This window comes from Megalops cyprinoides, chromosome 7, assembly GCF_013368585.1.
Source record: "Megalops cyprinoides isolate fMegCyp1 chromosome 7, fMegCyp1.pri, whole genome shotgun sequence".
NCBI lineage: Eukaryota > Metazoa > Chordata > Actinopteri > Elopiformes > Megalopidae > Megalops > Megalops cyprinoides.
Genome location: NC_050589.1, coordinates 7,566,860 through 7,582,781, shown reverse-complemented (window position 1 = coordinate 7,582,781; position 15,922 = coordinate 7,566,860). Strand labels below are relative to the sequence as shown.

At 42.4% G+C, this 15,922-nt stretch overlaps 2 protein-coding genes across 2 annotated transcripts; both read left to right on the top strand.

Annotated features, from left to right (window-relative positions):
• The first annotated feature begins 6,063 nt into the window (after positions 1-6,063).
• Positions 6,064-9,922, top strand: LOC118780292. The gene is made up of 3 exons (XM_036532722.1): positions 6,064-6,143; positions 7,560-9,885; positions 9,918-9,922. Exons 2-3 carry the CDS (start codon positions 7,593-7,595, stop codon positions 9,920-9,922), a joined length of 2,298 nt encoding a protein of 765 aa, XP_036388615.1. The 5' UTR covers positions 6,064-6,143; positions 7,560-7,592.
• On the top strand, positions 9,876-13,990 carry LOC118780175. The gene is made up of 3 exons (XM_036532532.1): positions 9,876-11,613; positions 13,170-13,286; positions 13,554-13,990. The coding sequence occupies exons 1-3, from the start codon at positions 9,927-9,929 to the stop codon at positions 13,637-13,639; spliced, it is 1,890 nt and encodes a 629-aa protein (XP_036388425.1). The 5' UTR covers positions 9,876-9,926; the 3' UTR covers positions 13,640-13,990.
• The last annotated feature ends 1,932 nt before the right edge of the window (positions 13,991-15,922 follow it).

Genomic DNA, 15,922 nt, shown 5'->3' with positions numbered 1-15,922 from the left:
CATCCTCAAACCTCTACCTTTGCTTTTCATGATATTTAGGTACACATGATACATGGTACTTCTGGTACTATTGCTGTGTGTGTTTGAAGAACTTCCAGCTCAATTTGGAACAAAAGTCTGTTAGACTTAAAATTATTGCCTATCTGCCTGTCTGTTTTTTGTCAGCATATCAGAATGAATTCTATCTCTCCCTGAGGATTGTTCTGTTCTTTTCTTCTCGTGTGGAGGAACAATTTCGTTCATTCTGTGAGACCCTTCACGCGCCTTAGGAAAATCAGAATGGAGCTTGTTCGCCATCTTGTGGTGACGAGTGTTAGGACTTCGCTAAATTTGAACATAGTCTGACCATTTCTTCAAGTATATCAGATGTGACTCTGCATGGGAAATCGAAAACATTTACATTTACATTTATTCATTTTGCAGACGCTTTATCCAAAGCGACTTACAACTGAGGCAGAGTACAAAAAAGCAAAAAGGAGTCAATTATATTACAAGAGCTGCATGGGCAGGGTTCAGTAACTGGCCAGACAAGGTACGAACTTAGCTGGTAGAGATACGAGTGCATTAAACCATTACATTTGATTTTTTTTTTTTTTCAAAAAGGAAAACAAAGTTTAGGACATAGTAGTGGCTTTAGGTGGTAGTGCTTCAGGTAATCAGGTGAGCTGTGTCTTCAGATGTTTCTTGAAGATAGTGAGGGACTCGGCATAACGGATGAGGTGTGGAAGTTCATTCCACCATCGGGGGACAAGTGAAAGCGGTGAAAGTTCTGGATAGTGATTTGAAAACAAATTAGTTCATTTCCTTTAGTATTTGATCATATCTTTTTTTTATTTCTCTTTGTGGTACACGCCTTTAAACCACTAAGAGATTGTATTTGAAAATCGCTATATAAATAAAATGTATTACTAGTGTTATTATCGCCGGCGACGACGATGAAAAACGATATTACAAGACAGTATCTGATACATTCATATTAGTGAGGCTTTCAAAACCCTACTTCGCCACGGTTTACTGCTTCGAATACTTTATTCGATTATGAAGTCATATGTCCTTTAATGTCAATATTCGTTTTATTTATTTATCTATTTATTTATTTATGTGGCACTTTTCATACATGTCTGTAACACAAAGTGCTTTACAGAAAGAAAAAGCTAAATAAAGTGATAACACAAGATATGATAGGGATACACCATACATAAATTCTTATAAAAACTCCTCCCCACTCCCTCCCGCCCCAGGAATACAAAAAAAAAACAATAAGAAAGTTAAAAAAGTAAAATAAAACAATACAAAATGGGGAATAGAAGAAATAAAACGAGACTCAATAAAAGGCTTTTTTTTAAAAGCATGTTTTAAGTCGTGATTTAAAAGCTGAAACTGAGGGAGAGTCTTTGATATTCTGTGGGAGTGTGTTCCACAGTTTTGGGGCATAAAAACTAAAAGCAGCCTGGCCTCTTGTTTTAAAACAAACTTTTGGGACACAGAGTCGGCCAGCAGAGGATGATTAGTTACACTATATTTCGCAACACCTCCCATTTCTCAGACATTAACAGGCATGTTTTAATGAAGGGTTGTAGAACAAACTGGCGCTAATCCACTCGATGCACACCTTCCTGCTTTCCAGAAGATTTGACTGCTGCGGGTTGATCTTGACGCTCCAGATGAGGACAGTGGAGGCTTTTGTCGACAAGTTGATACAACTTGCAGGGAGGCGCCTGAAGCGGAACACCGCCAAATCCCTCGCTAATCGCTGTCTGGTCCCTCTGGATGGCTGTCTCAGGTGGGATCAAACGCGAGAGAGCAGAGACGGGCTTCGCGGTGCAACTGTCTTGAGAGAGATGAGATGTGATGTAACCGCAGAACTGCAAAACACGCTTATTTCAGAGACATTATAATCCCAGTTTAATGGACCATAATGCAAATGTAATGTAATTATACCAAAAATGCTCATCCCAGCATGTGTGGGTCATCCTGGCAGACTGCTTGTTCCAAGAGAGAATTGGTTATAAAGACACAGAAAGAAATCAACAAACAGCAAATAAAACGCTTAGTTTTGTAGTGGTTAATCATTGCAATCAATGACTCACTTCACTGGGTACATTTTTCCAAACACAACTCTCACCTGCATTGCAATATTGTGGTAGCATGAAAATCAGCATTGCAAAGTGTACACACGTTGGCACTTTGTTTTTAGAAAGCTGATAGAAGTGGTAATCATGTGTAGCTGATTCCAGCTCTGAAACACTGCATGTGTGTGTGTCTTTTCATACACTGAACAGAAATAGAGAATAACGCATTCACCCAGCTTTGACAGGCTCTCTGATTTTTGCCTCTAAGGCTGGCATTCATCCCCTTGATACACCGCATACCATGCCCGTAAATTCTGCCGGATCACAATGAAGACCCGGCTGCCCATGCCACCTGCCTGACAGTGAAGTGGTGCCACCTGCTATGTGTGCGTGGCATGTGTCAGCGGATGCCAACGTATGCAAATCCCCCTCTGTAAGTCCATGTCGCTCGGCCTGCCTCTAATTGTCCCTGTTTGCGGGTATTTGTTTAATCAACACTGAATCGCCGGGGCTGACATAGCATAACAATTAACTCACAGTTGCATTAGCTACTGTTAAATCCCCCCCCCCCCCCCCAAAAAAAAAAAAACTGATTTGGATCTTAATCCCAGCAACTGACTTATAAGAGACTAATCCTGTTGGTGAAACAGTGATCCCACCAGCATGCAAGCTGTCTGCCACCCAGGTGCACAAGGCCTGAATTTCTCTTTAGAGAGCCAGCTGAATTGATGGGACCATATTGGGCACTTTGCCCAGCCCATGCTTAATTAATTATATGGGCAGTTTTCTTACAATTAGCCGTAGTGAGGAAAATCAGGCAAATAATGGTCCATGAATAAGAAAGCCTGTTGATGCAAATAGTTTGGTGTGAGAAATCTGGCTACTGAACAACATCACCCCCTGCAAAGGCCTTAATCCAATTTTATGTGACATGGTAGCATTTACAATTTTTTTTTTACACATGGCACATTGATTCTACATTTTTTAAAAGTGAACCCTAATTCTTAAGACCACTGCTAATCTTTTTAAATCAAAGGTGGTCATTAGAACCCCCTGCCAACACTGCAACTTTCAATGTAATGTAGTATGCTAGTTTCCTTTAAAAAAATCCAATCAATGAAATCAATCAAATTTTAATTGTTATAGCACATATTTACAAACACGATTGTTACAAAGTGCTGTACATATAGCATAGTGCATTCCCAGAGGCAATTTAAAAAAACAAAAACAGAAAATATAGGCCAATTTTGAGAAAAAAAAAAACATCCTGTAATGTGGCACATCCATGTTTTCCATGGCTTCGATCAGCATGCCACGTTTTCACAATATAAGGTCAGAAATGCCCCTCAGCTTTGAGTTCGTTCCACCACTTAAGCTGAATTTGACAAATGTTGGAGCTGTCAGTAGTTCACCGTATAATATACATAAAATGCATGTAAAAATGATCCATGTGTCTCATATAATTTCAATGTGTACAATCCTTCACCACATGACATCCAGAAAACAATGCATGATAGAATGCTGGTCTTGGTGTTTATGTGAAAATAGTAATAAAGTATATGCATATATCTCAATTATGTGTTTGAACAAAATTTTCAGATGGGTTGCCAATAATTTACAGGAAATATTTCAAAATGCGTTACATGTACTGAAGAATGAGAATTAGTATGGCACAACCAATTTAAAACAAATTTGTTTGTACATACTCATAATGAATTCGTAAAGATGTAAAGATGTAAATTTTTTCTTGTTTGTTGTTTTTGTTTTACCCCCTAACCAGGTTCCTTACACTCATTGGCAATTATGACAGGCAAGCAATCTGTGGAAAACAGTTTAAGATGTGTGTGCATAATGAGCTAATTAGGAAATGTGGTATCTTAATTACAGTACAATGGACTATTGGCATTTAGAGTGGAGCAACGATCCAGTAATCCCATTGTCCACAGGAAATAATCCCGGTGATTGTAAACAGGGGCCCTATTTTATCTCAGATAAGGACAGCGGCTCCATTAGTGAAGTTCACCCTTTGGCTATGGCAAGCAGTACTGAACAGATGATCAGGAAACTTACTAGCCAATACTGAGCCGTCTGTACTGCTCTCTGTTCTGCTCCCTTCAGTCAATGATGTTTCTTTGTCACTTCAATTGAAGATTCAGTAAAAAAAAAAAAAAAAAAAAACGATGGTGTTCTGAAAGTGTCTTTTGGTATATATCGCGTAACTTTTGTCTCCACTGCTGTTATTTTTTCCACTTTATACGAAATATTTCTTTAAAAATAGTTTCACGCCATGTCAAATTTAGGCAGTTCTGGCAACTTTAGCGCAAGTAACACAAGGTTCCTTGTACTTCCCCTAGTGACCACAGGGGGTCTCTATTGGGATGGCGGACTTCATCTGTCAAGCTGCAGGTTGGTGGAACACACCTCATGGGTAATTGGAATTTTGCAGGATACGTTTTCCGTGATTTCATTACCATCATACCAAACAATTAAGCAGTAATATGCTTATAAACCCACAAGATAAAGGATGAATTAAGCTTTACCTCATAATTTTCAATAGTAAAAACATTTCCATTTCCAAACATGGCCCATATAAAATGAGTAAATAGGAGAGAGCAATATTAATCTCTCAAAAGTTTATATTTATTTACTTTTTTTGTTTAGTAACACAAGGTTATGCGTACAAAGACACCATGACCTTACTTGCTCTTAAATCAAGCCACAGTGCATTTTAAACAATGGTCTCAGGCATGAATGTTTTAATTTCCCTATAGAAGAGTATCTTACAGGCTATCTAATGAATATAGTACATTACAAAACACTGCACAGGTTAAGAGCTATACACAGGCAAACATGCTATAGTACTGAACTAGAGGACATACAGTTTTACACTGGATATGGGAATTACCAAGACACTAAACTGAGTGATGGAGCTCACTGAGCTTCTTTCAATGCAGTTTATGCAGGCAGAGAGAGGGGAGTTGCGTGATACAGTATGTTGTATGATACACTAAGAATGTACAGTGTATGTACTGTAGGTTTTGCAGCACTAAACACAAGATCTTTCTTTTTAGCAAGAAAAAAACTGACCTTCCCTCACTATTAGTACCTAACAAAGAAAGGAAAGCATTATTTTCATAATATTAAATGTCAACTGGATGGAATGCTCAGGTTATGGATATCATTTTTGGAAGAAGCAGATGATTGAGATTAGATATGCAAAATAAAGACACCATGGCTTTCACTTGCACATAAATTTATCAAGCATACAAACACAGTAATAATAGTGTCTCATTTCAGTATATTTTATTTTATCATAATTTGTATTTTTTTCATCAGCATAGACCAGTGACTTTATGTGAAAATCGACTGTCATCTTGGTCGGCTCTGGCAGAATTCCTATTTCCACACAGGCACTGAAAGCTTCTCTGGAACTCAGCAGACTTTCCAACCAGCCGGTGCCAGCGGATTAATATCCACAATCATCCAGTGACATCATACCAGCGACCTCTCACGCAGGTCATGTGACACACAGCCATGTGACACACACCTTCCTTGTGACTCTCTCGCTTTAGACAGGACACCAGCTGCACACCAGGTAACAGGACACCCAGGCTATTTCACACACATTTGATGGCCTCCATTCAAATCAAACGGAGGGAAACAAAAAATGAGGAGGACAGAACAGGAAGTGATGTAACCATTCAGCTGGAAGAGTCCACCGTTCAGTTTCACAAGCATCTGTGCACCAAACGTGTTACGTACAGTTACGTAACATCTAAAGAGCAGTAGCTGTGATAAGCATGGGAAACAATGGCAATATGTGACCAATCCAGCTAGCGCCATGCCAGCAGGGCTTCTATTTAAGGTGCTGAAATGATACACCTCCTCTGTTGGGGGCTAAGAGTGTCAGTGAAGGGCAGTGCAAGCAGCCAACGACAGGGCTCTATTTATAAGGAGCGACTGGCCTTGCCGCACTCTCCCACTGGCAAGGACAAGCTCTGGAGGACACACTCGCTACATCACTGATTCGGGTGAGGGTGTAGGACAGGAGCGCTGCAGTCACCTCCACAGGTAGGACACCTTCACATCTGCACTCACATAGGGCCAAACTGTCTCCCAATACATGCTGGGAAAACCCCATATAGAAATGGCATGAATCATTTTGTTGAGAAAAAAGTGGTGATGCGCTGTGTGAAGTGAGTATATTTAGCAGGTGAAGAGTCTTATTAGATAAAGATGCACTGAATATACATATCATTGATTTTGGAGCTGCAGTACTGTTAGGCAGAGACAGATGAGCAATTGCTAATGGTTTATGAATGTAGCATGAACTTTGACATTTTTCTTCTCCAGCAGTATTTATTTTAAATTTGAAATCTGCTTTGTTATTCCCCTCTGAATGTCAGCAGGCAAGCAAGAGACGGCAAATTACTTTTAATTGATTTTCTTACAGCCTCTTTGTTGAGTTCGCTTAACTTGTTAAGAGTAGTACATCAGACTGTAACTATAGCTGAACTAGCATTAAAATGTAAATGTCTGAAACTTAACAACATAGGAATTCGGGTATAAATGTACAGTCTATCCAGATACATACAGTTTTACCCATCTTCATAATCTGAATTTGCAGATATCATGATTTGTTTTGCTTTATTTTTGCACATAAATGCACACCTTTTGTCATGAGTGCAGTGCAATTTATATTTCAAAATCAAGCACGACATGCCTTTCGCAGAGAAGGGGAAACTGTCATTGTGATTTGCTATTTTAATATTGAACCACACAGATAGTGATGTGACTCGTATCAAAGCAGGCTAGCTGCAGAGGACTACTGCTGGTCATATGATGTACTGTACATATCTCACCATACCTTCACCGTGACCGCAGATTATTTTGGGATCAGAGCTGCCTCGATCATCTGATCCACTTTATTCCACTACTGTTGCTTCTACATATCGATTCTGTTCGTGTCCCTGTCACGTCTTTCGTAAGTCACCTTTAATTTTGTGAAAGAAAATGAGACAAAGTATAATATTAACCATGTAAATAACAAAATGTAGGCGGTATGAAAGAGATATATCTTGAGACAGTTTTGTGTTTATGTTGGTTTAAATATTCCCTCCAAACTCCCTGCTGGGAGAGTGCATTTTTTTATGACAACTTCCACAAAGTCTTATGTTGCTGTTTTGTGAAACAGAGATAAACACATGAAAATAACCAGCTGTCTACATGGATTGTGTACGTGACTATTGCGATCATGTGTCTATGCAGACTGCAGCTATTTGGTTTGATTATTTCACATACTGTATGTAATTTAAAATGTTCAACAAAAATTAGCATTTACATACAAATGATTAGTATGAAGAGTAACAGATCACTACATTAAACTTAGACTGACTGACAGACTGATTCTGCTCTTTGCAAGAAGGGTGCACTATATGGCAACATGGCAACGGTGTGCTTTTTAATTGTGCAAACTGCCTCTTGCAGATGCCGGTGTGACTGGTGGCTGCCCCCTTCGCCATGGATGACTTTGACTACAGCGTTCAGATCTCGGAGCTCGACTGGAAGACCTTCTTCCAGGAGTGTGAGGAATGTGACCTGCTTCCACCCGCGCTGGCGGGCCTGGAGGACTCGGGCATGAGCGATGCCGACGACGCCTCGTCCTCCCTCTCGTCCAGGGACCCTCAGGCTGTTCAGGACTCTGATTTGCTGGAGCCTGATGACCCCATCGACGGCCCTCCTGACAGTGAGGGATGCCCCGTGGAGAATTATCTCAGCGCGTGTGACCTTCCATGTCCCGAGGATGTTCTTTCCTGCAGCGAGGAGGACAGGCACCTGGAGTCAGTCAACGTGTTCTTTGAGAGGCTAAAAAGTATGACTGAGGGAGGGAGCCTGCATACAGAAGCCAAACCCAAAGGGACTGAACAGGGGGAGGAGCTTCCTAAACACCCTGCGCGGCCAGTAGGTCTCTCTGAGCCAAAGTGTTGGACTGATAGCCGCCAGAGGCTAACAGGGGCAGAATCTACAGGAAGTGAACAAGAGGACGAGGTGGGTGGGTCAGCAAACCTCGCTGTAGAATTAGTTATCAGAGAGGATGAGTGGTCTGTGGAGCCCGCCACAGAGGAGAGGAAGCAGGAACAGGAAGCGCAATCATATAAGCCCTCAAAAGACGCTGTGTTGAGTTCTGAGGTGCTGAGCCCTTTGTTCAGCAATAATGAGTGTGACAATAAAACTCCGGAGAGAAAGTTTCAGAAACCGAGAGATCACAAGGGTGCGGATGGCGCAGCAAGAGGGGACGAAATGGCAGGCCAGCCACCTCCAAGGAGGGCTGCTTCACCCAGTGGTCCCTACAGTGAATTACACTCTGATCCAGACATACTGCTTGGTGAGGGCACAGCTGAAACAGCTGAACGTCACCCTCTCAAGTCGCAAAAAAAGAAACAGAAAGAACGCTGGTTTGTTTCCGTGGGAGGCAGCCAGGAGAGCTCCAAAGAGCATGCTTCCCCTGTGCTGAGAAAAAAGAGAAAGAAATTAGGAGCCAGTAGAGACTCTCTTGCAGTGGGCCATGGGTGCGAGGGGGAAAGCACTGAGAGTGAAACCGAGGCAGAGACATTTCAACAGGGAGCAGCTGCACAGGGAAAGGGTCAGGCTAAGCACGACAGGACAGCTTGCAGTGATGAAACAGGAAGCGGGCGTAATAGCTTTTCTGTGCACCAAACAGATGGAGAAAAAGACTTTCCGAAGCAGCAAAAATTAGGAACTGGGCCTCATTCACCAATTAATTTACAGCATTCACACAAAAATAGCATACCTGCAAAGACAGCAGAAAGAGATGCCCTGTCGGCATTTGAACCAACTGACAATATTCCCCAGAATTCCCATTCAAGTGGCATTACTATTGATTCAACTGTGCAGCAGCCCACTGGGTTGTATGAACCTGAAACAAATGGGGGTTCTGAGCAATACTTTGCCACAGACTCTCACAGACTGAGTATTGTAGAGGAGAGCTTACCAGAGCTGAACCATATGACAAAAGAACAAAAATTACAGAGGAATTCAGAGGTGGATAAAAATGCAAGCGATCAACAAGCATCATTAGAGCTGTCCTGCTCAACTGAAACCCTACAATGTGATAAGCCATTCACCTCTGATACCATCAGTGGTTCTGAAGATAGCAGGAGGCTGGACCCTCCAGGATATGGACACACATCAGCACATGAACACAATAAGCTACCGTTCTCACAAGAGAGCAGTGACCTTGATAATACAGGAAGTCCAGAGGTCTCACCACACAGAGAGTTTCTCATAGAGGTGCCTTATGCTGCTGAACTGTCAGGACCTGCTGGGTCATCACTATCTTTAAATAACACCGGATCTCAGGGGTCAGCAGACACAATCTGTATAACCGAGCAAGACGAGGAAAGGCCTCCAGAATACCAGGAAGTGGAGGACACTTGTGATATACCAATAGATGGTAATGACAGCACCCATCTGCAGCCTACACCAGAAGATTCACATACGGGCAACATTATCCCTCAAACCAATTCAGCTTTCTCCGCTTTAGAAAATGATCAGCCTGCGACTGCTGCCAACAATCAATCATATCTACCGTTGGAGGAGCTAAAAACATCTGATGAACAAGGCAAGTTGAGACAATCAGACCCAGCATCTGCAACAGCATCACCAGACCCCTGTCACACAGCCATCCCCCAACTGTCATTTCCAACCAAAATTTCTTCTGAAAATGACGCCAAGGACGGCGAGAAAGAGAATTCTGAGCCAGCTGACCTAGCCGCTTCTGAGAAGGACAAAGGCAATCAAACAGATGAGCCTCTACTTGCAAAGCCTGACTGTATGACTCTGACTGACAGTGTGGATTGTGTAAATAGCATGCGTGTTAACTCACCGCAGTCTTCAGTAGATGTCGCAGGTGATAATGAGGTGGAAATGGCCTCTGTGGGAGAGAACAAGAACACTCCACCAGAAGGCACGACATTAGTTCACACCTCTGAGCTCAAAACTGATAGCCAAACAGACCATGAGTCTCCTCTTCCCCTGGAGCCGCTGGCTAGTGCTAAACCACAGGAGGTGGAAAAAGCACCGGACTCTCCGTGTCCTGTTTATGCTATGTCCTCCTTCTGGCAGGAAATGGAAAAGCTGACAATCAACGACATTTTGCGCCTGAGATTGGTCGGCAACGCCCAGACCCCCGGCGGGTTGCTCCACCCACAGGACGCTGCCATGGCTGACCCCTCAGAGGCAGGTGACTCTGGCTACTCCTCTCACCTGGAGGACTCTAAGCCTGACCGCTCGAGCGGGGACATCTCCACAATCTCGGATTTCGAAGAAGAATGCCTGCCGTCCCACAGCACTAGCGTGAACTCCAGCCCAGAGCCCCAGGACACCAAGAGGCAAGGTCAAAGGTCACTTGGGTCATCCAGCTCCAGGGGTGTACTGTGGGAAAGCGAGCCGGACCCCATCAGCCCGGGTGCGAACAATGGCTTGGAGGAGGCAGCGACGTTGCACGCTGAGGACGCCAATCCAGCCCTCCTCCGCTCCAGCAGTGCTAAGCAGGGCTTCAGAAGGATGTGCAAGAACATCAGTGTGCAGAATCTGCGAGCTCTCGAAACTGAACCGCAGGTGAACCAAGCTTCGAGGAATGCTTCCCTGTGCACTGTTGTTATGGAGGAGGAAGAAAGCAATGAGTACAGAAGAGCATCCTATGAGTCTAAGGAAACCTGCGACTCAGTTCCTCTGGGGAGCAGAGGCAATGCAGAAGCATCAGCTACATCATCGCTCCCCGAGGATGTGTTTACAGGAGGCTATGTGTTCTCTTTCCCTGAAATCTTTGAGTATCTCTTTGGCACTGGTGAGACTAAGGCTGGCCACGTAGACGCAGCGTGCCCAGAGGTGCCCGTTTGTGATGAAGGTTCGGTCCCTGAGATGTACGACCACTTTTTCTCAGAGTTTGAGACTGGAAACTTCTTCCTTCCATTGATCCAGGGATCCGACGAAAGCCAAAACAAACCGGTTCCCATTTTTTCCTGCTCGCGGTCTTCCAAACGAAACATGCAATTCCCCGAGGCGTACGACTACTTCTTTCCAGATGACTCACCTGTTGAATCATCGGAGGACGAGGATGACCATTCTCACGACCGGACGCCAATCCGAGTTGTGACACGCTACGACAAGGTCGCCAGCACGCCCCCGGGCACCGCTGCGGCTCCGGACATGTACGAACAATTCTTTGCAGACAGTGACTGCAGAGATAACCTCTTCTGGAGTAACCCACTCTCTTTGAGAAGACTCTTCTTCGGAGGCTTGACTGGTTCAAGACAAATGTCCCCTTCCTTTGCACTGCAACCCAGAGATTATCACAGGAACGCCGTCCTCAGCACAGTCTACGCAGACAGCGCCGTGGGTAACCCGGGTCCTGCTCGCCCTCAGCTGCCTCTGTATTGCCTGGAGGAGAGGATCTTCAGAGAGCTGGCAGAGCAGCAGATGCGATATGGAGATCTTCACAATGCTGTCGCAATTCCAAGTAAGACTTTGTGTGATCAGTCATGCACATACACATTCATTCCCTCATTATCAGAAACTCCCCGGCAGCTAGCACTTGTGCACCAGGCTCAGAAGACAAAAATACTTACACGCATAAACATAAATATATTTCTATTGTATATTATATTTTTTACATTTATATTTATTTTATTTGTTTTTTTTCAGTAATTTACACTATATAATAATCACATCAAGCTTATATAGTGGTAAAAATTTACTTTAGAACAGGACATTTGTTGTCAAATGGCTGGCTAATTTTATACGTGTCCCCGGCGCTTGTGATGCAAGCCGACTCACCGAGCTGGTGAATGAAACCTGACTTTGCGCACGTAGTGATCAGGCCGGCAGCCCCTGAGCCAGCGAAATGGCAGTACGTGATCCGCCTCATTCACGCGAGGTGGCAGCCCCTCCGGAGCGGCCCTGTGCCAGGGATTGCTGGCATATCTGCCTTTGAAGGGGAAGTAAAAATAGACACGCTCCTGCGGCATGAGAAACACAGTGATTTGAACCGCCAAGACGCATGGCCCAAGGGCACGGGGCACGCTTTAGATTGAGGAATCTCGTTCACCTTTTTAAATATGTGAACAATAACGGTTTACCCTTTTTAACGCTTTTGCACTAAAAAATTGGTGTATATGTCATTTTGTGTTTAGATTCTTGTTTCTATGTGGATCTGAACTCAGTCCAAGTAGCTCCTTAGCTGAGCCTGATTTTAGCACAGTGTGTTAGCACAGGAAGTGTCTTGACTTACAGAGAGGTGTTGCAATGATATGTGGGGCAAGTCTACCTGACAGGATTTGTCCTTATGATCTGTGAACGAGCATTCATAATCAAAATCGGCCCGTCCTCTGACCTTCCTGCATTCTGTCCACTGTAGCTCTTCTGACTCCATAATGAATTTCTACTCACATCAGCCTCAACAGACTTGAGATTCTGTACAGGTGTCGTGTCACCCAGAGCTTCTTAATCTGGCCAGGAACAAAAACCATACACTGTCAACAGCACATATAGCTTAATTTGTCCATTCAGCTCACTTTGCCGGAAGACACACAAAGAGCATTACCATGCTTCCTATAAATAGTATAACAATTATATACATTAATATACATTACATTATTGGCATTTAGCAGAAGCCTTTATCCACAGTGACTTACATAGGTTACTGTTTTTACATGTTATCCATTTAAACAGCTGGATATTTACTGAGGCAATTCTGGGTTAAGTACCTTGCCTAAGGGTACAGCAGCAGTGCCCCCGTAGGGAACTGAACCAGCAGCCATTCAGTTGCAAGCCCTGCTCCTTATCACTGTGCTTCACTGCCAATATATAAGTATACAGTAATATACTCAATCCCTGTTATAAACGAGAGTACAGTAATGTTGCTTTTTAATTTTTTTCAGTGTACTCATATTGAGAATTCAGTGTTAACAGGCATCCTGGTACACTCTAAAAGTAGTCAGCCTGATAACAGAGACATATGCAGCTGATATTGCTGAATTTAGCTCCTTTTCCTGTCTGTCCCTTTTACCTCTCCAGGGCCAGACGGCCCCCTCCTGTCACTTAAGCAGTCAGATATGTGTTTGATCTGCATCGCCTTTGCCTCCTGGGTGCTGAAGACCGCCAACCCACAAGACGCAGACACTTGGAAAGCCGGTACGTACACGCAAACAAATTTCAGAACTCATTAACACAAGCAGCATATCAGGGCTGCATTTAATAAAAAGATAAAAAAGAAGTGTTTTGAGGCCTTATTTCACCATAAATCCAGCAAATGATGAACAATCTCTCTGGCCAGTAACTGTACATTTATACTAGTTCATATTTCCTAATTAAAACATGTAACTGCAGCTGTGCCCTTTTTGCAAGTTTACAAGCAAGTTTAAACTTATGCAACACGCTTTTCCCTGTAATACCACTCAGCTCTCCTGGCGAACATCAGCGCCCTGTCTGCTATACGGTACCTGCGGCGGTACATACGGGAGGAGTCGACCACCAAAAAGCCTTGACGTTAGAGGATCAATTGCGTCCTTTCAAAAAAACTCTTTATAGTGAAGTCATTCTTTCCACATGATTCAGCTTCTTTCCAAATGAATGTAAAAAAAAAAGAAAAAAAAAACATACCGGCACATGTTGGGAAATTCAGTGCCATGTATCCTTACTGGTATGCTCTTCATAATAAAAAGTGAAAATGTGCTGTGTGCACCATACCGAAACACTTTTCTGAGAATTTGTGGCATTTCAGTTTTTTCCTGTTGTACTTGGCAAGGCGGTATCCCTGACACAAATATACATCATGTGGATGCCATTAGACTAGAGCGCATTTTCATTTTAAGACTGAACTAATGTTGCTTGATCATTTGTGCTATTTGCTTGAGATACAATGTCTGATTTGATTTTGATGTTCATCATTTCATGTCAGCCAGGCAACATTACTGTCTAAATGCTTTTTATATGACCAAAACCTAAATTTGTTAAGCTGTATCATATTCAGTATTGTACAAAATGAGAAAGATACATATTATATATTTATATTTTTGTATGAAGAAAGAACAAGTATGTGTGCAGAAAATGTTAAAGTGCAAGATGTTGGAGGAAAATGACTCAAACAATGACCCTGGATCTAATGGTTGTGTAAATGTACTGTTGAATTAAGAGAGACATAAGAATAGACATATATGAGAATTGAAGGATGTTGAAGAGATGCAGATGGGTCCAATTTTGCAGCAGATAAAGATCTGTTTTAGAGTTTAAGCAAGATGAGTGTACATATGGTATGATTCCCTTCAGATTAAAGTCACTCATGTTCCCCTTAATTTGTTTTCTAATTTGAAATGTTTTAGGCTATTCTGGACTGTGAAATTTTTAATAGATTTGTTTGTGTGAGTTTGTGTTTGAATAATGTTTCATATGAGGTAGTACATTTTGTATGCGTGTTAAAATATCAGTTTATTTTTGTTTGTTTTTGTTTGCTTTGATATTGTTTTAAATCTTTGCAATAATCCAAGGAATACCCAATGCTCTTTGTTTCATTGTATAAAAACTCAGTATACTTAAAGTTCAGATTACACCAAAATACAAAGAATGGTGGATTGCATTCACTAAACTGTAGTTGAATGGTTTATCCAGCAGAGGGTAGTATAAGATCACGTGAGCAAAAAAAGCTCATTGTTGACCTTTATCGCAGATTTACAAAAGACCACAGCTGTCTAGTTTTACCCTAGGTGATGTTCTCGTCCAGCAGAGAGCGAAATGACAGCGATGGAAAGATTGTTAAACTGTATGAACAGACTTATGTGAACACCTATATTCTTACAGAGAGTACAAACAAACAAGGCTTATCTCATGGTCAGACCAATCTATAAACTGCCCCATCGTTTTCCAACATACTGCATTACTCCACTGTACGAAGACCACAACCAGCACTTAGTAAGCAAACATTTAGTTTCCTATGAAACTTTATTATAAATAAAATAATTGTTTTAAAAATAAAATATTGCACTGTATATAAAAATATTGAATTTTGCCACTACAAGCAGCTAATCATTCTTGTAACAACAATCGGATATGGGATCTTTACATTACATTATTGTCATAGATCAGACGTTCTTATCCAGAACGACTTACATAAGTTACAATTTTTACATGTTACGAACTGGACATTTACTGAAGCAGTTTTGGGTTAAATACCTTGCCCAAGAGTATAGCAGCAGTGCTGGGAACTGAGCCAGCAACCTTTCGGCTATGAGCCCTACTACTTACTACTATGCTACACGGCTGCCTTAACGGAGTAGATAGATAGATAGATAGATAGATAGATAGATAGATACATACATAGATAGATAGATAGATGAAGACACGTGCTGTGACGTCATTGCGCATCTCGAAGAAGCCTCTCTTCCAGGTGTGCGTAAAAAATGACCTGCTGACCGGAAGTAGAAGGAGATTAAAAAAAACCGCAGCGCCATTTTTGAATGAAATTGATGACGAGTTTGGATGCTGTCTGGATGGGGAGACCAGGATAGAACATTTATCAGTTGTTTTTTTATTTGCAAACGCTATTTTTTAGCCGGGATGTCGGTATACAGTGGCTAGTTGGGGGCCTACCAACACCGGAGCGCTAGTCAGTTTGTTGACTGGGACTCGCAAGATGGCATTTTGGGAGTCACCTGTACGACGCTGGTTCCGGCAGGTTTGCGTTTGGACAGCTGCCGCTGTGCCATCTTTTTTTAAGTAACAATAAACTAAACTATATAACAACCGCGGTGGCTGCGGTGGCTGTGGAGCCCAGA

Bases quoted from the DNA above. Each gene is read 5' to 3' on its own strand.
- LOC118780292 (XM_036532722.1), top strand. From the start codon at position 7,593: ATGGATGACTTTGACTACAGCGTTCAGATCTCGGAGCTCGACTGGAAG.
- LOC118780175 (XM_036532532.1), top strand. From the start codon at position 9,927: ATGACTCTGACTGACAGTGTGGATTGTGTAAATAGCATGCGTGTTAAC. The intron at 11,614-13,169 runs GTAAGACTTTGT...TTACCTCTCCAG, and splicing joins CAATGCTGTCGCAATTCCAA to GGCCAGACGGCCCCCTCCTG. The intron at 13,287-13,553 runs GTACGTACACGC...AATACCACTCAG, and splicing joins CGCAGACACTTGGAAAGCCG to CTCTCCTGGCGAACATCAGC.